The following is a 25,022-nucleotide window of genomic DNA, read 5'->3' as shown; positions in this document are numbered from 1 at the left end:
AGAAGTGAACTGTGCCTGCTGAGCCTGTTGAGCTAGCTAAGCTTGCTGATTAGCGATAGTAGCGCTCTGAGCCTGCTGTTATTCGCGCAGGTTCTGAATACGCTAGATGAGCTGATATACCTGATTAATCAGTTCTTTCTGAATAGAAGCGCGCAAGAATGAAGAGGTTCCTGAAGAAGCTATCGTATTCCGTATTGCTCAAGAGGGTAATACTGAACCGTTCTTGAACAAGAGTTGTCAAAATGTAATGAGCACTGCAGCAATCCGAAGATTCCTAAGTATACGAAGGGTTTATGCTAACAGGAGCGGAGTTAAAGTATCAAGTTCTTGAATACGGAACTATACAAGTCTTAATGAGCGATGCAAGTATTCACTGCCTTTGGGGCTATCAGAGTATAGAGTAATCTGATACTTAGATTGATAACTGAAGAGCTATGTACTGAATCTATCTAATGGTAATGAATGTGTTCTTATATATCCAGCTCTTCAGTATGGCTCACCTTGGCTCACTACTGATCCAGATGATCCTGGCTCACTGGATCATCTAATGATCCAATGATTCATCCCTGTTGTAACCCTAATCCTGAGTTGTGTTGCTTAGTCAGAACGTTGGGTTCTTGATACCTGGTCCTTGTTACTCGTGACCTGTTTGTTGGATGGGTCATAACACTGGGTATGATGATGGTGAGATTGGAGGAGATGCAAATATGAGAACTATTGAGATTCTTATATATTTCGGAAATGTTGGACTGGAGAAATCTAACAAGCAATCCAACAGTCTGAACAGAAAGCTAACAGTTCAAGCTATTAGTAACAAGCTTCTAAATTAGTTTCTAAATTACCTGTTAAAAGTTTTAAGCTAGGAAATAATAATTATATTATCAGAATAGAGAGCTTATCTGATTTATAATCTTCAAGGAGTTAGCTCTGAAGCTCGAAAAGTTGTTGATCTCAATAATTAAATCAGCTCGAATCTGTACAAGGCAGATACTACTGAATTAGCTAATTCATTGCAGTATAAATTCGGAATCTTAATGCTTTTCCAATCTAAAAAGCTTATTAATAGTTAGATTATTAATACTTGGAATATTACTGAGTATTTTTTGAAACTAGCTTAATTATCTGCAGTTTAAGCTTTATCTCTTATTATTAAATCTAGCTATATCAAGCTTACTGTTAACATAATTCAAGCTTTCAACAAATTCTCATTTTCTTCTGTAATAGCTTTTATAACTGCTTTCAGCAGCATCCGAGATAGGAGCATTGCTCCGATAGCATATATTCCTCTGCAGCTGAGAGGTAAAGAGAATGAATCTGTACAAGCAATACTGAATACAGATGCTGAAATAAGCTTAATAGCTCTCTCTCTGTATTCAAGCATGCATTTGTTTTATATGCTAATATTGAATATTATCTTATACATATATAATAAATCAGATATAATGCTTATTAGAATTCTTGAAACTGATATTTTCTATAGCAGCTTCTCTAAATAAATAATATTCTATATTATTAATAACAGATTAATATTGCTAAATTATTCTATATTGTTAGAAATGCTATTTGTAATGCAAACCAAGCTTTCCTTTAATTATTCTATTCCCGAATTTCTTTATATAAGCTTCGCTTTTGGAGAAGTATAACTAGTTACTATAATCAGCAATCAGAAACTTCTTAAAGAGAAGAGTTTATACAGAACTATATCAAAAAACTGAGTGCTAGCAGCTACTCTGAGAAATGCAGAGCTGTTAGCGGAGAAGTTGTTTCAGAGTGGGTGTTGTTGAAGGAGAGAGATATAGCTGTAATATTCATATCTGAACGAGATATTGCAGCTGTTATAAATAAGTTAATAGTAGAACTAATAGGAAGGAAGCTGAAGAAGGATTGCTTTATAATAAATGAGAAAGGAGCAATTCGAGAGTCTTGCTTATATGAAATGTACAGCAGCCAGCGCTATTTATGCTAGCTATGTTGTATGGGAAAGAAAAGAAAAGATGTTTTAAGCTTGATTAATACTCTTTATAAGCTCAAAAATAAGAAGATTAAGCTAATTAATAATTCCTAGCTTAATAGTTTAGTATCAGAAGGAATAATCGGGTAGAAGCTTGCTAAGATTGAGAAGATGAAACAAGCTTAGCAATCTACAAAGCTTATTAAGTATGATGAGTAGATTGAACCCAAGTTCAGCAATCTAGATCCTGATCAGCGCCTGAAACTTAATCGGTAAGCTGCTATGCAAGAAAAAAACTGTAAAGAGTTTTCTGAAGCTGAGAAGGAAATATTCAAATATATATTAAGAAACAGAATCAAAGCTCTTGCATAGAACTTTACTGAGATTGGAAAGATTATTGAGAAAGTAGCTTTCTTATAAGAAATCAGAACTATATTTCATAAGATCTTTCAAGCGAGGCATATTCTAATTTCTAATACTCTTAAGCTAAAGTTGATAAAGCTTTTGAAATAATGTATTAGATAAAAGATTATTAAGAAAAGCTATGCATTATATAGAAATAATTAGTTTCTTATTATTAAAAAGAATAGTAGCTTATATCTGATTAATAATGCTCAAAAGTATAATAAGTATAGCTTTAAGAATACCTTTATGCTGCCTGCTTTAGATGAATTCTTGGAGAAGTTTGCTATGTATAAGATTCTTTTACTGCTTAACTTCTTTTCCGAATATAACTAAGTGCAACTGCATTCTAATAGCAGAGATATAATAATCTTCTTAATGCTCTTAGATCTATTCAGGATATATATTCTATTTCAGAATACTACTAATTCTATTGCTTAGTTTATAAAGATAATAATTAGATTTTTGTATGATTTTATTTCTTATATATGCTAGCTTTTTCTTAATAATATTCCTGTTTATAATTCTATAATAATCTATAAGGATAAAGAGATTCCAAGCCTTTCCGGAGTATATAGATATATTGCTAAGCATATTGGAAATCTTAACAAGATTTTTGTAAATATAGAGCTAGCTAAAGCTACAATCTCAGTATTTAAGTTAGAATAATGCTAAGTGAAAGTTGATATAGTTAGTTATATTGTTAGTTCTAGCGAATAATAATCTCAGAATAAGAAGATGAAAAAGCTTCTAGCTTGAATAGAATACAAGAATATTAAAAATGTTTGCTCTTTTATTGAACTAGTTATTTATTATACAGCTTGGATTTGGAATTTTGCAATTATTGCTTAATTATTTTATAATCTTCTTAAGAAAGATATTGTATAAAGATGGAAGAAGGAATAGAAAGAAGCTATTGCTATACTTATTCAGATACTCATATCTTATTCAGTTATTATTTCAATTGATTATAGTACTAATGCTAGAAAGATTATTCTTATAATAGATATAAGCTTATTAAACTGGAATACTGTACTAATGCAGATAATAGAGAATAAACGAAAGCTAGCACATTTTATTAGCAGAATCTGAATAATTATAGCACAAAAGTATGATGCTACTAAGAGAGAGTATTGCGCTATTCTCTGTACTCTACAATCTCTTCAGCAGCATTTCTATAATTGCTATTTCATTCTGAAAACTAATACTTGCATTCTAGTAAATTAATTCAATAGAGAAATAAACAATATATTCAGTATTTTCCTAAATAAATGGATAGCAGTAATTAAGATATTCAACTTTATTATTAAATATATTCCTGAATTAAAGAATTCTATAGCTAATACTCTTTCTCGATTTCTATATTTAATGCTATTTAAGGAAGATAAAGATAGTAATATTAAAAACTAGTATAATGCTTAGCTTAATAGTATGAACTTAGATAGAGCTAATCTAGTATTACTGCTAAATTCAATTCTTTAGTAAATAGAATAGTTGAAATAATATGCAGAGTTCTTATACTATAGAATCATTCTATTAAAACTCTTCAAAAGAGATTTGTTATGACCCATTCAACATGCAGGTTACGAAACAGGCCCCGCCAACAAGGAACCAGGTGTCATGACCCAACATCGGACAACCACACAGGATTACATAAGCAAGGGTTAGGGTTACAGGATCAGGATGGATCAGTGGCTGATCCATGGTGATCCGGATCAGTTGGATCACCCAGGTGATCCAGATGATCCAACAAGACCAACACTACTAACACGATGAAGAGCTGAATATATAAGAACACGTTCATTACCAACTAGATAGATCATTGTACATAGCTCTTCAGTTGTCAATCTAAGTATTCAGTCTTCTATACTGAGTAGCCCCAAAGGCAGTGAACACTTGCATCACTCACCAGAACTTGTACAGTTCCATATTAAGAACTTGACACTTTGACACTGCTCTTGTTAGCATAAACCCCTTCGTGTACTTAGGAATCTTCGGATTGCTGCAGTGCTCATTACAAGATTGTAAGAACTTTATAGTAGAAGCATTAAAGCATCAAGTACTTGATCAAGCTCTGTAATACTGCACTGATGCGAAACTCCTATGCTAATAAGTAATAGATAATTCTAATCTTTATTGCTAAATTATTAGAGAATATTATGCTAAATTTGAATATTGAGGCTGAGATTTTATAATAGCTTATATCAAGCAATTCTATTATTGGAAAGATCTCTGAATAGATATAGCTAATATTATCTCGAATTGCAAGAAGTATGCAAAGTTCGATTCAAAGATGTGAAAGAAAGAAGTAATTCCGATTCTTTCAAGTTAATTCTTTATAAGAATCAGTATTAATATTCAATACATAGCTGAGAATAGCAGTTATAGATATCTTGCAGAAGCTTGCTGTGATCTGATTAGCTATATGCTTGCAAGATCTTTTAAGAAAGCTACAGCTGTAGAAATGAGGAAGTTTATTTTGGAGAAGATTATTCTTGTATTCAAATGCCTTCTCAAAATTACTATTAACAGAGAATTAGAAAACAAGGCTGAAATAGCTAAGATTATCAGAGCTCTTGGAATTCTGCTTATTCAGATCTTTAGTTACAATTCTTATGCTTAAGAATAAGTAGAAGCTAATTATCTTTTCTTAGTAAATGCTCTTGCTAAGCTAGCTAATACTCAATTCTGAAGATAGAAGCAGTATTTGAGATTTGTACTCTTTGCTGAAAGGATTACAATTCGCTAGTTGCATGGATATAGCTTCTTCTATTTGATTTTTGGTTAGAAGCTGCTTATTCTAATTGAAACTAAAATCCTGATATAAAGAGTTCTTATATGAACTGAAGACCAATTCTCTTAGAAAGTATTTGAAATGCGATTAAGAATAATTATAGCTAAGGAAGATAATATGCAGAAAGCAATTGAAGCTGTTTAGGCATATTATTAAAAGATTGCAGCTAAAAGTTAAATACAGAATCTAATATAAAAATCTCAATTGAATATTGGAAATCTTATGCTTATTTATAATTACATTTGGAAAATAAGCTATTCATGCAATGCTAAGATCTCTTATAAATAAAAGAGTTTATATTTGATTGCTTAAGTTCTAAATAAATATATTTATAAGCTTAAGATTATAGATGGAGTTCTGCTAAAAAGTATATATTTAGCTACTAATCTCAAAAAGTTTGTATGAAATATGAATAGTATTTGGAAATCTGAGATGCTTATGCTCTAGAAAGAAGATATTAAGCTTCAATCTAACTAATTATTAGCAGAAAAGCTGGATTCGATAAGAACTTTCTAATAAGAGGAATCAGATAATAATATCTTCGAAGTTCAGAAAGCAGATTTAAGCAACAATGCTACATTCTGAATTCCAGATATTATTGAGTACAACTCTATATCTAGCTAAATTAGTTCTGATTCAGAAATTATTAATCTAGCAATTAAAGCGAATGATAATATTGAGAATGAAAATGGAATTAGTAATAATAAATATTTCATATAAGCAGCAGAGAAGAAGAAGCAAGAATAGAAGAAAGTAGATAGAAGTGGAATATTTATATCAATTTCAACTAAATCAGTATTCCTAGCTTGTAGAGAAGATTGATTTCTTTCTGTTTATATTTCTTTTTATTCGCAAAATACATTTTCTTTTCATCTTTTCTATTCCATCTCGTATATTTTGCTAGGAGAGAAGGAATGAAGTATTGTTTGCTATTACTCGCTACAGAATATTGTAAATCCACTTAAAAATTTCAAAGTATTCAGTATAGAGCATATTAATCAGCTCTAAAGCTATTTTCATTATTCAAAAATTGCAGTATATTGGAATATAATATATGAAAAATGCAGAGCGCTAAAGAAATACTGCAATCTATGGAAATCCCTTACTTTTATATATTATTCTTATTACCGGAATACCTATAAATGTTATCCAATAGCTCTTTTCTTATTCTATTCAGATTTATATTATCTGTATTATTTGCTGAAGAATCGTTATTAAAAACAAAGAAAGAATCTTGAGATTAAACGAATTTAGCTTGTTTTTTAATACAAGATTCTACTACAGCCTTGCTCTTGCTTTTATTCTTGCTGCAAGATACAGATTATAGAGCTGCTTATTCAGACTCAGATACTTCCTTCTTAGAAGCAGAAGAAGCAGTACTCTTCTTGCTAATCTATACAGATAAAGTTAGCAGTAATCTTCTTAAGCATTGTAATCATAGTTGATTATAAGACTTATAATATTCTATAAATATTATTTTCTTAGTATAAGAGAAATCTATTTAATCTAATTATATGCAATATCTTTATTCTGCATAAGCTTGTATTAAGCTATAATAATATATTTAATATTAGCATTAGAATTAATTTAAGAATCTACTTTGATTATATATTGAAAGCTGAATTAGTAAAACAAATGCTGATACTGCAAGAAGAATAATGATTAGTATATACTTAAATCTAATCAAGAATATCAGAATGGAAATCTTACTTGTATACTGCGCTTTTTGATACAAGAAAAGTCTTTAATATAGTTATACTCAGATTCTGCATAATAAATGCAATTACTGCACTTTTTATTGAAAAAGCTCTTTATTGAGATGTATTCTAGGAAAAGCTAGTTAATATTAATCTGCTGCTCTTATACAAATATATAAGCAGTAGTATACTGATAAGAGCAGTAATTGCAAGGAACTAGATTATGCTGATTATAGAATTGAATAAGAAGGGAATTTACTTGCTTAGATTAGGAAAAGATGCAAATAAGATATTTGCTGAAGAGCTTTTAATCAGCTTTATATATTATAATAGGATTTAGTTTAATAGAATTCTTATTATTCAGTCTTATAAAATAAGCAGCAAAGCTAGAGCTTAGCAGTAAGTTATTTCAAAATATAATATCGCTTTAAATATTTCAAAAAGCATATATTAAGCTAAGATCTTTCTTAATAATATTGAAATCTGTAATATCAAGGAAGTTAATATAGATATTCTTAAGCTAGTAATAGTTGCTGCTCTAAGAAGAAGGAATTGAAGAAGAAAACTAGATTCAAATCTTATTAACTTCTTGAAAAGCAGTATTTATCTGCAAAGAGAAAACAGCATTAGTAATAATTCGAGATATCTTGAATATATTGCAGAGCTGAACAAGGAAAGGTTAACAGAAGGAGAAGTTGTTATATAAAGAATGAATTAAAAAGCAAGGTAAACTGAGAGAGAGATTATTAAATAGTTTGCTGAAGATTGATAAGATAGCAATGAGTAATAAATATATTCAACTGAGTTACTACGCTTTCTATTCAGTTTATTGCTAAATAGCTTCTATCTAGCTAAGAATAAAGCTGTTTGCTTTGTAACAAATGAAAAGCAGTAAATTATTTGAATAGTTGCTAAACAAGATAAATTAGCTATTCTATTCATACTTGCAGCTAGCTATTCTTCTTCCTTCTTCAATCTCTTCACAACTATCTTTCTTGAACATATATATACTCTTTTTCTTTCTTATTAATGCTGCTCCAAACCTATATACTAATATTAGAGCAAATTATTAACTGCTCTGCTTACATAATATTACCTTTTTCAATAGATTCTCTAGCTAAAGCTGCATTCTTCTCTACCTTTCTTTCTTAATCAATACCTTCTCAATCCCTTAACTTTATATCTTTGCAAATCCCTCTTGCAATTACTCATCTTCTAATAAAGCTATTTGTAATGAGCACTGCAGCAATCCGAAGATTCCTAAGTATACAAAGGGGTTTATGCTAACAAGAGCGATGTCGAAGTATCAAGTCCTTGAATACGGAACCGTACAAGTCTCAGTAAGCAATGCAAGTATTCACTGCCTTTGGAGCTATCAGAGTAAAGAGTAATCTGATACTTAGATTGATAACTGAAGAGCTATATATTGGATCCATCTAATGGTAATGAACGTATTCTTATATATTCAGCTCTTTAGTTCTGATTATTCTAACTATATTATGATTCCTCATAATCATTTCTTCGAATATGTTAATTATATTCATAGCTAACATAGTTGCACTAGCAATCCTAATCCGGATTATATAATCCTGATTAGTATTCAACATTGGATTGTAATATCTGATTTCTTAGTTGGTAGAGCCTATTCTATAATCTATATGTTGGATAAGTTATAATATTATCTCCCTCCTATCAGTTGTTATTCTTAACAATCTTCTGTAAATATTCTAATAAGTTCTTCGTATGCATGATCTTGCTTTCCTGATTGAGATATTGAATAGAATTAATAAATCCCGTATTTGCAAATCTTCTCCCGTTCCAAAAAGTATCTGAGATCGAGATTTCTTGGTTTCTCATCTTTTGGAAAATTTTATCGAGATGCCCATCTATTCCTATTGCAAGAATTGTAATTTCGGGTTCTGCAAGGTATTTCCCGGAGACTCTTCTCGTTGCATCGAATACATTCAACTAAGCTGCTCCAAATGCAATATTATAAGCTTTTCCCCTGAGGAGCTTTGCAATATTGCTATTCAACATTGAAAGTTGGAGAATGAGATTGAGAAGAGGGAGACTGAGCTTCTTCGTTTGCGCTAACAGAAGCGGATGTGATCTGAGAAGATGAAATGTGCTCTGCATTGTAGTATTACTTGCATGAAGGAATTGAATTGTATAAAGGCTGAGAAAGCTGAGGCTGAGAGGGTGCGTATTGCTGCTGAAGTGCAGGCTGTAGTAGCAGAGGAATCTGCTGTTATAGCTGAGGATCCTTTTTCTGAAGGTTTCGATTGGAATTCTGTGGATTTGGGAGATTCTGTGATAGATTGGTTGAGCTTTCTGGAGAGTAAGGTTTCTGAAGCTTCTGGGTTTCGGTTTGGAGCGGAGCAATTATCTTAGATACTGGTTTTCTTTCTTTTCCAATACTCAGCTATTCTTTCTTGAGCATTCTCAATATTCTTCTGTAATTCCTATGAATTTTCGCTTGCTGAGTAACCTTTTCACTTGATAAGATATTCCCTTGTATTATCTATGCTTCTGTACTTGAGAATTCTTTCTACCTCATACTCTGATTTATTATTTTCTACTTCTGCTGTATTATCTGTTAATATTTCCTGTGCTGCTAGTTCCAGTAGTGAAATGTGGAAAACTGAGTATATTCTTATTCTATGAGATAATGCTAACTCGTAGTTAATCAGAGAGATTTGTTATAAGATTTTGAATGATTCCAACTTTTTGTAATTAAGTTTATTGCTAGATTTGATTATTTTGATGTTTTTTCGAAGTAGGTAAGCTTTATCTTTCTTCTATAGAATTGGTTTCTCAATTCTCTTGGAGTTTGCATATTGTATCATTTGTTCTTGAATAAATTATAATTCTGATTGGAGTTTCTTCTGAACTTTCCTAATCTTCTTAATCCTTTTGTCTGCAGCTTCTGCATCTGCTTCTAATAGTGCTTTGTAGTAAGCTGTTGGATTGTATTTGTAGAGTGTGAAGAATGGTGATTTCTTTATTATACTTATGTTTGCATTATTATAAGCAAACTATGCAAGAAGTAATAGATTAATTCAGTTGTTCTGTTTCTAGTTGATATAGTATTAAAGATATTATTTAATAACTTAATTTATTCTTTCTGTTTATTTATCTATTTGCAGGTGAAATGCTGTGAATATTCTGTAATATATTCCGAGCTATTTTATGAGTAAAGTTCAAAACTTTGAGTTGAATTTTCTATCTTTATTGGAAATTACTTCTTCTAGCATGCTGTAGTTAGCGATGATTGTTCTGAGGAATGCATATGCGAGTTCTTCTGCTGTACTGCTTTCCTTATAGGAGAGAAAATAAGCATACTTGCTTAGTTTGCAAACTATTACTAGAATGCTATTATATTGCATCTTAATTAAGAGTTCTTATAAGAGAAATAGCTTGATAATGAAGTTTAGATTGATGGATTGCTAAATAGTTGTAAGTATTGATAAGAAATGCAGTAGTTTATAAAGCTTGTATTTTTCCGCTTTATTCTTCTTGCAGCTATTACATTGTTGTAGAATGTTTCTAATTCTTTTCCTAAGGTCTGATGGATTTCAGTATTTTTTGATACATTCGTAGATTGCTCTGATTCTCTAGTATTTGTGCATAAATGTATTATATATATTCTTAATGTAGTTATCTTGTTTATCTGGAATTATTGATTCTGGATTCTTTTCTGAGAGTTCAATTCTGAAAGCAATATCCAATTCTCTGTATACATTGATGAGATTTTCTGATTTATCTTGGATAAAGATGTTCTGTATATTCGAGAAATCTGTATCTTGATAGTCTGATCTTCTGCTGAGAGCATCTGCTCGTTCATTCTCTGAGCTTTTGCAGTATACAATCTTGAAATCGAACTGTAAGAGGAATTCTGTTTATCTAACTTGTTGCTTATTTAAAATCTTGATTATTATGAATGTAATTAGATTCTTATAATCCGAGTAAACTATAATTGAATATTATACGCTAATAAGATAGTATTGCTACTTCTTGAAAGCTTTTACTATTGCTATAAGTTCCTGATCAGGGATTCTGTAGTTGATTTCCGAGCTATTCAACTTCTTTAAGAAGTTGCTTATAATTCTTAAACGCTCTTAGTTATTTTACTAGCTAAGTTATTCTTCGAGTATATATTCTAATGCATTAGTCTCAACTTCAAAGGATTTATAGAGATCTGCTTTATATAGAATTAGTTCTGAGATAATATACTTGATAATTTCATTAAAAGCTTCTTATGCTTTGAAGATTTATTTAAAAAGCTGCTCTTTTTTGATAAGATTTGTAAGAGGATATGCGATCCGGCTGTAATTCTTAATGAACTGCTTGTAGAAGTTAATATATCCGAGGAAAAACCTAATATCCCTAATATTCCTGAAAACTAGCTAATTTCTAATAGCTTCTATCTTATCTTTCTATAGCTTAATATATTCTAGCTTGATTGTAAATCCGAGATAGTTGATCTTTTGTATGTAAAAGTAACTCTTTGCAGATTTCACAAAGAGTTTTGCATCTTAAAGCATTTACAATACTGTTTCCATATATTTCTTATATTCTTCAAGTATTCGAGAGTAGATAAGAATATTATTGAGATAAGCAATGATAAACTGATTCAGGTATTTGTATAGAATGTAATTAATCATTTCTTAGAATAAGGCTAGAGCGTTTGTTAAGCTGAAGAGCATAATTAAATATTTATAGTGTTTATAGCATATTCTGAAAGCAGTTTTCCATTCTTTCTCTTTCTTTACTCTAATTAGATTGTAAGCTTCTTTTAGATTTAGAATTATAAACTATTATACTTCTTATAATCTATCTTATAATTTCTTGATAAATAATAATAGATATCAGTTCTTAATTATAATATTATTGAATTATCTGTAGTTAATGCATAGCTTGAGCTTGCTATTCTTCTTGAATATAAACAGAATAGGATATTCTGCTGATAATTGCAATGATTATATATATCCCTTTTTAAGATTCTTATCAAAGTACTCCTTAAGTGCTTCTAATTGTACTTTGTTTAGTTTATAGATGAGAAAGAACTTGGGCTGTTTTCCTTCTTATAGCAGGATCTCGTGATTGTATGAGCTGTATTCCAGTAATCCTATATCCAATTCTTCCTGGAATAGTTTCTTAAATTTATAATATTCTTGTAATATGTTCGCAAGTATTAGTTCTGATCCTTGTACTGTTTTTGCTATCTGAAGGAATAGTAGATATTGTTAAGCATGCTTCTTTTCCGATAGCGTTTTCGAAGGCTTTGAGCGTTCGCTCCGAGCTGAATCGAGCGCTCGAGGGCTTGTTTTCGAGGTTTTTCCCGTATAGTTCTACAATCCATATTCTGAAGCTTTTCCTTATCGCTTCGGAGCGGACTAACTTGCTAAGAGTCTCGCTTTCATTGTTTTGCTAATCTGTTAGCGCCCTAGCACTGTTTGAATTCGCTTATCACTAGATTCTTCTTCTTGAACTGCCAGCCCTGCTGGTTTGAAAGTATCTGTAAAGTCGTTTGAAGCTTCTTTTCCTAAGTATTCTTCAACAACTAGCTTCAATCCTGTGCTGCTAATTACAACTATTTCTCTGAATATAGCTTGTTCCTATAAGAGCTAGCTAGTAGTCCAATCGATTCGAGGATTGTGCTTCTTAAGCTATGAAAGTTCTATAATCAGCTTATATTATGCTGTATTCGTAATATCAAAGAAAGCTCTGATTATATATTCTTCGATTAAGATAGATAGATAATCAGTCTCCTTATTGATTACTTCTTAATTGTATGCAATAGGTTGTTCTTTTACAGTGCTGAGAGTATATAAGCATCTCTTCCATCTTTATTGTAGTTGTACCTGATTAATGATATATGAGAATATAAAGTTTCCTTAAGCGCTACTATTCAATAGTGCGCTGTATTTGTATTCTTGAATATATATGTTAAACTTGATATAAGCATAATCTGTTCTGAAAGCTTTATATAGAAACTATTCTGATCTAATTATCTACAGTTCCTTTACAAGCAATCCTATTCTTTTAAGTTTATTAAGAATTGCTTATTCTTCTAAGCTTGCTTCGCTGCTTCTTAAGCAAGCTTCTTAGCTTGCTTTTGCTTATATTATTATTATTCCTAATCTTTCCTTTATTAATGCTAGTTGCAAACTTTATTATTGATATAAATCATATAGAGTATCATCTTGTACTGCTACTACTCCATCTTTTTATTTACATATTGCATAAAACAATTATTCAGTAGCTTAATATATGCATTGTGATATTGCTTATTAAGAATCTCTCTGAAGCGAAGTTCCTGTTCTTCAACAGCTTGAAGGATTTGTTCTGATTCTCTAATAGGGAACTATTCGTATTGCATCTTCTCCGAGAAATGCGTTCTGCAGCTATAATAGGTGCAAGAGATTCATGCTAATTTGTGGTATAGATTGTAAAGTGAGCTGATCCGAGGGTTCTTATCTTTTCATGCTTTGATGTTTTGTAAGGAAATGCAGATGAAGAGCTTCTCTAGTTCTATTTCATAGATAAGATATTCAATTTATATTATTTCTTTATTCTATCTAATATCAAAGGGAAATCTTTCTATAGATTTCTTGAGTTCATTGTTTATAGGAGATTCTAGTAAATCATTGAATTGCTTATTCTAGCTTAATCTTTCTATTGCTTGAGAAGCGTTTTCGGTATCATTTAGATATTCATATTAATAACTAAGAGAGTATTATTTCTTATTCATATTCCTGATTATAATGCTTAGTATAGATAATGAAGAATGTTGAAGGGTATTGTTGCTAAGCTCTTCTTTCAATGCTTGAATACTTTATTCCGCAATATTAGAGCAGTCCGAGTTGCTACTCGTAGGGATGCTGAGCATGCATTCTCATTCTGCTATTGCTATTTGTTTACAGTGCCTAGATTTCTAAGGGAACTATTCTGAATCTTCCTTACTTAAGAGATATATTAAGCAGCTATCATCATAGCAGAATGTTCAGCTGAGACTTCTATAATTAATAGGATTCGATATTTGTTCCAAGAGAGTATTTTTGCTTAATTGATTAGATTTCTGTTATCAAGCAATATTCATCTAGCATTCTTTCTAAACTGGTTGCTATTTGTTCTTCCAGGGTTGATAGTAGTTGTATGCAATATATCTCTGTTTATTGCAGTTATAGCAAGTAATGCTGCTTTTCTTGCTATACTGCTTATTAGTAGTATCGAGTTCTATGGAACTGGTATGTATAGTGCTACTCTGAATTGTATTATTATATTGACTGCTATTCTTATTTTAAAGTTTCTTATCTGTATTAGCTGGAAATCTCCAAGTCTAGCTTTCTCTCTTCTTAAACTTCTCTATCCATTGTTCATATAGATAGTTATTAATGCAGATAGCTTAATTGAAGAATATTGCAAAGTTCTTTAGCTAATTCTGCTTGAAGATTTTATTTTTAATATTATCCTTGAATCTCTTATAATAATGTTTTATAAGATTCTTATCTTCCTATAGGAGTCATACTGAGAGTTATTTAAATCTAACTGTATAAGCAGAAGCTGATTTAGTTTGCTTAAGATTCATAAGCTGCTGAGCTATAATGCGTTCTTCATTAGGATTACCAAAGATCTTCTTAAGAGCTTTTTCAAAGCTTTCAAAGAAATCAAATATATTTTTAATACTCTGAGTATATATATTGGGATTGTTCTGATGCTTTAAGTAGTTATATAGAGAAGGCTTGTATCAAATGAGAGCATTCTTTTCGAGATGAGTCTCTGCAAGAATAATTTTCTCAGATTTCTTGATGAACTGAGTTTTGTAATACAGGAAATACGCTCTGCAGTAGGTAAGAAATCCATGCAGTATCTTTTGATTGCTATTATATATAGCAAGCTTATTCATCTTGTATGCTTTTCCAGCATTACTAATGATTGCAGAGATAAACTGCGCCTGCTAAGCTTATTAGGCTAGCTAAGCTTATTAGTTAGCAATAGTAGCGCTCTAAGCCTGCTGTTATTCGCGCAGATCCTAGATACGCTGGATGAGCTAGTATATCTGATTAATCAGTTCTTTCTGAGTAGAGATGTACAAGAACGAAAAGATTCCTGAAGAAGCTATCGTATTCTGTATTGCTTAAAAGGATAATACTAAACCGTTCTTGAACAAGAGTTATTAAAATGTAATAAGTACTATAGCAATCCGAAGATTCCTAAGTATATAAAGAGGTTTATGCTAATAAGAGCGATATCGAAGTATCAAGTTCTTGAATACAGAACTGTACAAGTCTCAGTAAGCGATGCAAGTATTCACTGCTTTTAGGGCTATTAGAGTAGAGAGTAATCTGATACTTAGATTGATGACTGAAGAGCTATGTACTGGATTCATCTAATAGTAATGAATGTGTTCTTATATATTCAGCTCTTCAGTTCTGATTATCCTGATTATGTTATGATTCCTTATAGTCATTTCTTCGAATATGTTAACTATATTCATAGCTAACATAGTTGTACTAGCAATCCTAACCCGGATTACATAATCCTGATTGGTACCCGACGTTGGGTCGTGATACCTGGTCCCTTGGTTGGTAGGGCCTATCCTGTGACCTGCATGTTGGATGGGTCATAACACTATTCTTCTCTTTTTACTTTTCTTTCAACTTAGCAGTAATAGCTGAATTCAAGTATTCTCTATTCTCATCTATTCAGCATAGCTAAGAGAACTGAATAATCAAGGCTTACTGCTTTCGAACTATCTTTCCTAGAGCGCTATACTCAACTGAAATAATTAAGAATTATCCGCTCTACTTCAGTTTAAGAAATGAAGAAAATTATCTAGCAGCAGAACTCGTTGAGAAGTACTTTCCAGAGTTACTCTCTTGCAAGTTATACTTGCTTATAATCTTCAGCGCTAATTCTTTCAAATATCTTCTCAATATCTATAATCTGGTTGGATTCTTAGATGCAGGAATTCCTCAAGATATTAGTCTGCAGTATGCTATAGCTGCTTTTTGTTATTATGCTCAATATAATCAATAAAATGTATTCTTAATAGAATATCTTTGTATTCCATCAATAGCTTATTCATTTAGCTCTTCTAATATTCTTAATAAGCAGGATCTGCTCAGATATAAAGCTAGATAGAAGCGCTTATAAATTCTCCTCTTAGTTAATACAGCGATTTTAGCTTGTATTCTGTTTTAGCTTGATATAAAAACTGAAAAAGGATTTTATATTACTATGCACAAATCCAGCAATACTCTACTAGCTTATACAAGTAAGCACTATCTGAATAATCAGCTCAGAAATACTAGAGCTAATCGGGATTGAGATTTCAAGAATGTTCTAACTATACTGCTAGATAATAATTCGAATACAGCTCTGCTCTATATAATCGAACTATTTTGCCTTTGAATCCTGGAATCTACTGATTTCTACTAATCATCTAGTAGCTATTCAGACTAGAGATAAGCTCTTTATCTTAATTATAAAGAGATTGTACAAAATATGGAAGAATGAAATGCGGAAATAGTTATAACAAGCTTGTACTGCTAAGCTTTCTTCTATAAGCTGAGATATAGCAACTATATGCAATATTCTAATCAGCTATTAAGAAGAAGTACCTTACTTTAAGAATACAAAGCTGTACAAATAGAAGCTGATAGAATACTGAATATAATCTATAAGCTGAATATTATCTTCTTTATAAAAGAAGTTGCAGACTTGCTTGAACTATTTATTAAAAGCAATCTTAACAGAATAAGGAGAGATATATCAGCCTTTGCCCTAAAGGATTTCAGAGCGAGTAGAGCATTCAGCCTAGTTCTGTTAAGATAACAGTTCCAAGAGAATTGTTATGACCCATTCAACATGCAGGTCACTAGCCAGGACACCCGGAACAACTGTCCGGAAAGACAGGGAAGGATTCAACATCTCAAGGACTAAGGCTTACATAAGCAAGGGTTAGGGTTACAGGATCAGGATGGATCAGTGGCTGATCCATGGTGATCCGGATCAGTTGGATCACCCAGGTGATCCAAGGGATCCAACAACCAACACTACCAACAGGACTGAAGAGCTGGATATATAAGAACACGTTCATTCCCATTAGATAGATCTCGTACATAGCTCTTCAGTTGTCAATCTAAGTATTCAGTCTCATACACTGAATAGCCCCAAAGGCAGTGAACACTTGCATCGCTTATTAGAACTTGTATGATTCCGTATTCAAAAACTTAATACTTTGATATCGCTCTTGTTAGCATAAACCCCTTCGTATACTTAGGAATCTTCGGATTGCTGCAGTACTCATTACATTTTGACAACTCTTGTTCAAGAACGGTTTAGTATTACCCCCTTGAGCAATACGGAATACAATAGCTCCTCCAGAAACCCCTTCGTCCTCGCACGCCCCTACTCAGGAAGAACTGGTCAACCAGATGTATCAGCTTACCCAGCGTATCCAGGATCTGCGCGAACAACAGCAGGCTCAGAGCGCTACCATCGCTAACCAACAAGCTCAGCTAGCTCAACAGGCTCAGCAGGCGCAGTCTATCTCTGCAACCACTAGTAGCGCTGGAAAGATATATAAGATGGACAAACTCGCTATGTACAACAGCAACTAGAAGATGCTGCATGGGTTCCTTACTCACTGCAAGGCGTATTTCCTGCATCACGAGACTCAGTTTATCAAGGAATCTGAGAAGGTTATCCTCGCAGGGACTTGTCTTGAAAAGGATGCTCTCATCTGATATAAGCCTTCTCTATGCAACCATTTAAAGCATTAGAACAATCCCAATGCACATATCCAGAGTATTAAGGATATATTCGATTCCTTTAAAAGCTTTAAGAAAGCTTTTAAGGAAACCTTTAATAATCCTAACGAAGAACATACTACAGCCCAGCAGCTCATGGATCTCAGACAGACCAAATCAGCTTCTGCTTATATGATTAGGTTCAAGCAGCTCTCAGCAAGACTTCCGTGGAAAAACAAGAATCTCATGAAATACTACTATAAGGAACTTAAGAATGATATTAAGAACAAGATCTCTAAGCAGGATTAGCTAAAGAACTTCGTAACATTCTCTAATTAAGCTATCTGCATTAATAACTATCTGTATGAACAACGGATAGAGAAGTTCAAGAAGGAAGGAAGCTAGACTTGGAAGTTTCCAGCTAATACGGGCAAGAAACTCCAAAACAAGAATAGCGGTTGATATGGCAGTACAGCTCAGAGCAGCACTATGCATGCTGGCTCCATGGAGCTCGATGCAGCCAACAGGCAGTATAGCAAGAAGAACAATATCACTTGCTACAACTGCAACAAACAAGAATACATCGCATGCAACTGCTATCAATCCCGGAAGAACAAATAGCAATCAGTTCAGAAAGAATGCTAGATGAATATTGCTCGATGATAGAAACCCAATTAACTAAGCAAAAACATCCCCTTGAAGCAAGTATCGGACTCTGTTGATTATGGAAATCTCAGCTGAATATTCTGCTATAATAACAACTGCTTAATATATCTCTCAAGTAAGGAAGGTTCAGGATGGTTCCCTTAGAAACCTAGGCGCTGCAGATAAATAGCAACAGCAGGACGAGGGTGTACGCTCAGCACAACTACAAGCAGCAACAACTCAGACTGCTCCGATGTCACTGAACAAAGCATCCAGGCGCTGAAGGAAGAGCTTAACAATGGAGCTCTTCACCATTCCTCATTATCTGCACCAGATACTATAACTAGAGAAATGAACAAAGAATGGTATCCTCTTGGTTATTAGTATAAATACCTAAACGATACCGAAAACGCCTCTCAGGCAACGGAAAGATCAAGCTAGAACGAATAATCTAACGATTCACCAGAGTCTCCTGTAAACAATAAATCCAAAAAGCTTATAGAAAGATTTCCCTTCAGTATTGGATGGAATAAGAAAACAATATGGATCGAATATCTCGTCTACGGAATAGAGCTGGAAGAGCTATTCACCTGCATCCCCTTGCAGAATATCGAGGCATAAGGAGATGAGGATCCTCGGATCAGCTCACTCTACAATCTACACTACAAACTAGCTTAAATCTCCTGCATTTATCATAGCTGCAGAGCGCATTTCTCAGATAAAGTGCAATACGAATAGTTCTCCATCAGAGAATCAGAACAAATTCTTCAGGCTATTGAAGAAAAGAAACTCCGCTTCAGAGAGATTCTTAATAAATAGCACTACAATGCATATATCGGATTATCAGATAACTGCTCTATGCAATGTATAAATAAGAAAATAAAATAGTAGCAGTGCAAAACAATATTCTGCACGATTCATATCAATAATAAGATTTGCAACTAGCATTAACAGAAGAAAGACCAGGAATAATAATGATACAAGCAAAAGCAAGCTAAGAAGCTTGCTTAAGAAGCAGCAAAGCAGGCTCAGAAGAATCAGCAATCCTTAACAAACTCAAAAGAACAGGATCGCTTATAAAGAAACTGCAGACAATCAGACCAGAACAGTCCCTATATGAAGCTTTCAGAACAGATTATGCTTATATCAAGTTCAACATATACATTCAAGGATACAAGTACAGCGCACTATTGAATAATAATGCTTAGAGAAACTTCATATTCCTATACATTATCAATCAGGCACAACTACAATGGAGATGGAAGAGATGCTTATACACTCTCAGTACTGTAGAAGAACAATCTATTGCATACAACCAAGAAGTAATCAATAAGGAAACTAATTATCTATCTATCTTGATTCAAGAATATATAACCAGAGCTTCCTTTGATATTATGGATACAGCACAACATAAGCTGATTATGGAGCTCCCATAGCTCAAGAAGTATAATCCTCGAATCGATTGGACTACTGGCCAGATCTTATGAGAACAAGCTGTACTCAGAGAGATAGTTACAATCAACAGCGTAGGATCGAAGCTAGTGATTGAAGAACACTCAGGAAAAGAGGCTTCATACAACTTCATACATACTTTCAAGTTAGCAGGGCTAGCAGTTCAGAGAGAAGAATCTAGTAATAAGCGAACTCAAATAGTGCCAGAGCGCCAACAGATTAGCAAAACAACGGAAGCAAGACCCTCAGCAAGTTGGTTCGCTCCGGAGCAACAAGGAAAAGCTTCAGAAAGTGGATTGTAGATCTACACAGAAAAAACCTCAAAACCAGGCCCTCGAGCGCCCGCTCCGGCTCAGAGCGAACGCTCAAAGCTCTCAAAAACGTTACCAAAAACAACGAACGAAAAGAAGCACGCTTAACAGTACCTACTATTCCTCCAGATAGCAGAAACAGCACAGGGATCAGAACCAATACTCGCAAATATATCACGAGAATATCACAAGTTCAAGAAACTGTTCCAGGAAGAATTGAATACGGGATTGCTAGAACACAGCCTATATAACTACAAGATCCTGCTACAAAAAGGAAAACAGCCCAAATTCTTCCCTATCTACGAACTAGACAAAGCATGGCTAGAGGCACTTAGGGAGTATCTCAACGAGAACCTCAAGAAGGAATATATACAACTATCATGATTACCAGCAGAATACCTCATTCTGTTTATACCTAAGAAAAACAGCAAGCTCAGGCTATGTATTAACTACAAGCAACTCAATAATATTACAATCAAGAACCGATATCCGTTGCTACTTATCAAGGAATTACAAGATAGATTGCAAGAAGCATAGTGATTTATAGTTCTGAATCTGAAAGAAGCTTATAATCTGATTAGAGTAAAGGAAGGAGAAGAATGGAAAACTGCTTTCAGAACATGCTATAAATACTACGAATATTTGGTTATACTCTTTGGTCTAACGAATGCTCCAGCTTTATTCCAGAAAATGATCAATCACATTCTACGCAAGCATCTGAATCAGTTCATTATTGCTTATCTTAATAACATTCTTATCTACTCTCAAATACTTGAAGAATACAAGAAACATGTGGAAACAGTGTTGCAAACGCTCTAAAACGCAAAACTCCTTGTAAAACCCGCAAAGAGTCACTTTCATATACAAAAAGTCAACTACCTCGGATTCACAATCAAGCCAGAATGCATCAAGCTACAGAAGAATAAGATAGAAGCTGTTAGAAACTAGCTAATTCCCAAGAACGTTAGAAATGTTAGATCTTTCCTCGAATACATCAACTTCTACAAGCAGTTCATTAAAAACTATAGCCAGATCGCACATCCCCTTACAAATCTCATTAAGAAAGAATAGCCTTTCGAATGAACCTCCAAAGCACAAGAAGCCTTTAATGAGATCATCAGGCATATTATCTCAGAACTAATTCTGTATAAAGCAGATCCCTACAAATCCTTTAAAATTGAAACTAATGCATCAGAATATGCACTTGGAGAACAACTTGGCTAGCAAGATAGCTAAGAACATCTAAGGATTGTAAGCAACTTCTCAAAGAAGTTAAATAGCTCGGAAATCAACTACAGAATCCCTGATCAGGAACTCATAGCAATAGTAAAAGCTTTCGAGAAGTAGCAACACTACTTCATTAGCATACAATATCCGATTATAATTCATTCGGATTACAAGAATCTAATTATGTTTATAACAATCAAGATTTTGAACAAGCAACAAGTCAGATAGGCAGAATTCCTCTTACAGTTCAACTTTAAAATTGTATACTGCAAAAGCTCAGAAAACGAACGAGCAGATGCTCTCAGCAGAAGATCAGACCATCGAGATGCAGATTTCTCGGATATACAGAACATCTTCGCTCAAGACGAGTCGGGAAATCTCGTTAACGCATATAGAGAACTAAACGCTGCTCTCAGGATCGGATCTTCGGAAAGGAATCCAGAATCAATAACTCCAAACGAACAAAACAACTATATTAAGAATATATATGGTATATCAGCATACGAACATCAGAGAGTTAGGGCAACTTACAAATGCATCAAAAGACACTGGAATCCATCAGGTTTTAGGAAAAGAATTAAGAACATTCTACAACAATGCAATAGCTGCAAGAAAAATAAGATAGAAAGATATAAGCCTTACAAACTACTGCATTCCTTACCAGTATCTACAACTGTTTAGCAATCCATCAGTCTAGACTTTATTACTAAGCTATCTCTCTTACAAGAACTCTTAACTAAGATGCAATACAATAGCATCCTAGTAATAATTTGCAGACTGAGCAAGTATGCTTATTTTCTCTTCTATAAGAAAAGCAGTACAGCAGAGGAACTTGCATATACATTCCTTAGAATGATTATCGCTAATCACAGCACGCCAGAGGAAGTAATCTCCAATAGAAATAGAAAGTTCAATTCGAAATTTTAAACTTCGCTTATAAAACAGCTCGGAACATACTACAGAATATCTACAGCATTTCATCCACAAACAGATAAACAAACAGAAAGAATAAATCAAGTTATTGAACAGTACCTACAATACTATATCAATCAGAAACAGAACAACTGAATTAATCTGTTGCCTCTCGCATAGTTCGCTTATAATAGCGCAGATACAAGCACAACAAAGAAATCACCATTCTTCACACTCTACAGATACAACCCAACAGCTTATTACGAGGCATTGCAAGGAGCAGATGCAGAAGCTGCAGACAAGAGGATCAAGAAGATCAAGAAAGTTCAGAAGAAACTCCAATCAGAATTACAATTCGTTCAAGAACGAATAGCGCGGTATGCAAACTCCAAGAGGATTGAGAGATTAATTCTGCAGGAAGAAGATAAGGCCTATTTACTTCGAAAAAATATCAAAATAACAAAATCTAGCGATAAACTCGACTATAAGAAGTTAGAATCATTCAAAATCTTGCAACAGATTTTCTCAGTTAATTACGAGTTAGCATTACTTCATAGAATGAGGATATACCCGGTTTTCCATATCTTACTGCTGGAACTAGCAGCACAGGAAATACTAATAGATAACATAGCAGAAGTGGAAAACAATGAACCAGAATATGAGGTAGAAAAGATTCTCAAGCATAGAGGCACGGATAATACAAGAGAATATCTCGTTAAATGGAAAGAATACCCAGCAAGCGAAAATTCTTAGGAACTGCAGAAAAACATTAAAAATGCTCAAGAAAAGGTAACTGAATATTGGAGAAGGAAAACCAGCACCTAAGACAACCTCTCCGCCCCGGAGCGAGAATCAGGCGCTGCAGTTTCACTCTTCAGAAGGGAAAGCCAATCAGATACGCTAGAATCAAGAGCTAAGAAACTCCAGTCGATAACCTCAAGATGTCCCTGAGACATCAGACGGGTCTCCTCTTTACGAAGACTGCGATCCTCCTCATCAGCAAACCCTTCCAAGGAATTGAAACCACGACGAATCATTTCTGCAGCACATTCCTTCAGCAGCCTTCGCTATTTCCGTGCACAATCAAGACGAGCCTGCGACGCTAGCAAGGCTTGTAGGGCAGCAGCGTTTGCTGACTCTGCCTCAGCCTCCTCGCTCAAAACTTTGCGCTTTTCACGAATCAAACGCCCCGCTGCAGAAGAAAATCAGTAACTACGGAGAATACCAAGGAATGAAGAAACCAACCAGCAGAAGCTGAGAAACAACCAGTATTACAGCTTTGATCCAGAGAAATACACTCCTCACAACGAGAAGAGTTTTCAGCGAAATAATAGAAAGCCCCCGTTTCCCGATAATAAGCACAAGCAGGCATTTCGATATCAAAAGCAGAAATAAGCTTAGCAAGACGATAACGCTCTTGAGTTTTCACCGAATGACTAGGATGCGATTTGTTGATTCTGTTCGACATCTCGATTAGGAAGGCATGATCATGTATGCGAATGACTTGCCAGAATACTTACGGAAGATCATTAGGGACAACGATCGATAGAAGGGAGATGATGTTATGACCTATTCAACATGTAGGTTACTAGCTAGGACATCCGGAACAACTATCCGGAAAGATAGGAAAGGATTCAATATCTCAAGGACTAAGGCTTACATAAGCAAGGGTTAGGGTTACAGGATCAGAATGGATCAGTAGCTGATCCATGGTGATCCGAATCAGTTGGATCACCCAGGTGATCCAAGGGATCCAACAACCAATACTACCAACAGGACTGAAGAGCTGGATATATAAGAATACGTTCATTCCCATTAGATAGATCTCGTACATAGCTCTTCAGTTGTCAATCTAAGTATTCAGTTTCATACACTGAGTAGCCCCAAAGGCAGTGAACACTTGCATCGCTTATTAGGACTTGTACGGTTCCGTATTCAAGGACTTGACACTTTGACACCGCTCTTGTTAGCATAAACCCCTTCGTGTACTTAGGAATCTTCGGATTGCTGCAGTGCTCATTACAAGAATACAGCTCCAGCTAGCCCAATCTTGCATTCATTAAGAGGATATAATATCAGCTCAGAATTAAATCAACTCCTATCCGAAACTCCTATCAATCCTTACTCCTCTTCATCTTAAGAAATGCTTATCAATTCAGAACTAATAATCAATCTGTTAATGCAGCAAATAGCTAAGCTTAAACGTGCTACTGAAGCTCTATTGCATCAGAGACTGAGAAGCAGCAATATCATATCTCTCAGTTTTTCTAATAGACTTCAGAAGCTTCGTATGCTTCTATGAAATAAGCTTTATAGCCTTAACTCTATTAATGTAATGAGCACTGCAGCAATCCGAAGATTCCTAAGTATACGAAGGGGTTTATGCTAACAAGAGCGATGTTGAAGTGTCAAATCCTTGAATACGGAACCATACAAGTCTTAATAAGCGATGCAAGTATTCACTGCCTTTGGGGCTATCAGAATGAGAGAGTAAACTGATACTTAGATTGATAACTGAAGAGCTATGTACTGAATCTATCTAATGATAATGAACGGGTTCTTATATATTCAGCTCTTCAGTTCTGACTATCCTAACTATGTTCCGATTCCTCATAGTCATTTCTCCAAATATGTTAACTATATCCATAGTTAACATAATTGCGCTAGTAACTCTATCCCGGATTATGTAAGCTTGCTTAGTATCCGATATTGAATTGTAATATCTAGTTTCTTGATTAGTAAGGCTTTATTCTGTAATCTGCATATTGGATGAATTATAACATTATCTTTCTTCTATCAGTTGTTGTTCTCAACAATCTTCTATAAGTATTCTGGCAAATCCTCCGTATGCATAGTCTTGCCTTCCTAATTGAG

The 25,022-nt window shown here is 33.7% G+C and overlaps 1 protein-coding gene across 1 annotated transcript; it reads left to right on the top strand.

The window, feature by feature from the left end:
• Positions 1-8,680: 8,680 nt before the first annotated feature.
• On the top strand, positions 8,681-8,884 carry M406DRAFT_251006 (uncharacterized protein; the record flags this gene model as incomplete). The annotated part of the gene is made up of 1 exon (XM_040916735.1): positions 8,681-8,884. A coding segment is annotated over one exon (204 nt), but the record flags the coding sequence as incomplete, so codon positions are not given.
• Positions 8,885-25,022: the final 16,138 nt, after the last annotated feature.

Source organism: Cryphonectria parasitica (assembly GCF_011745365.1).
Source record: "Cryphonectria parasitica EP155 unplaced genomic scaffold M406scaffold_2, whole genome shotgun sequence".
Lineage (NCBI taxonomy): Eukaryota > Fungi > Ascomycota > Sordariomycetes > Diaporthales > Cryphonectriaceae > Cryphonectria > Cryphonectria parasitica.
The sequence above is the reverse complement of the archived record's forward strand: the minus strand, read 5'-3'. Positions and strand labels throughout refer to the sequence as shown.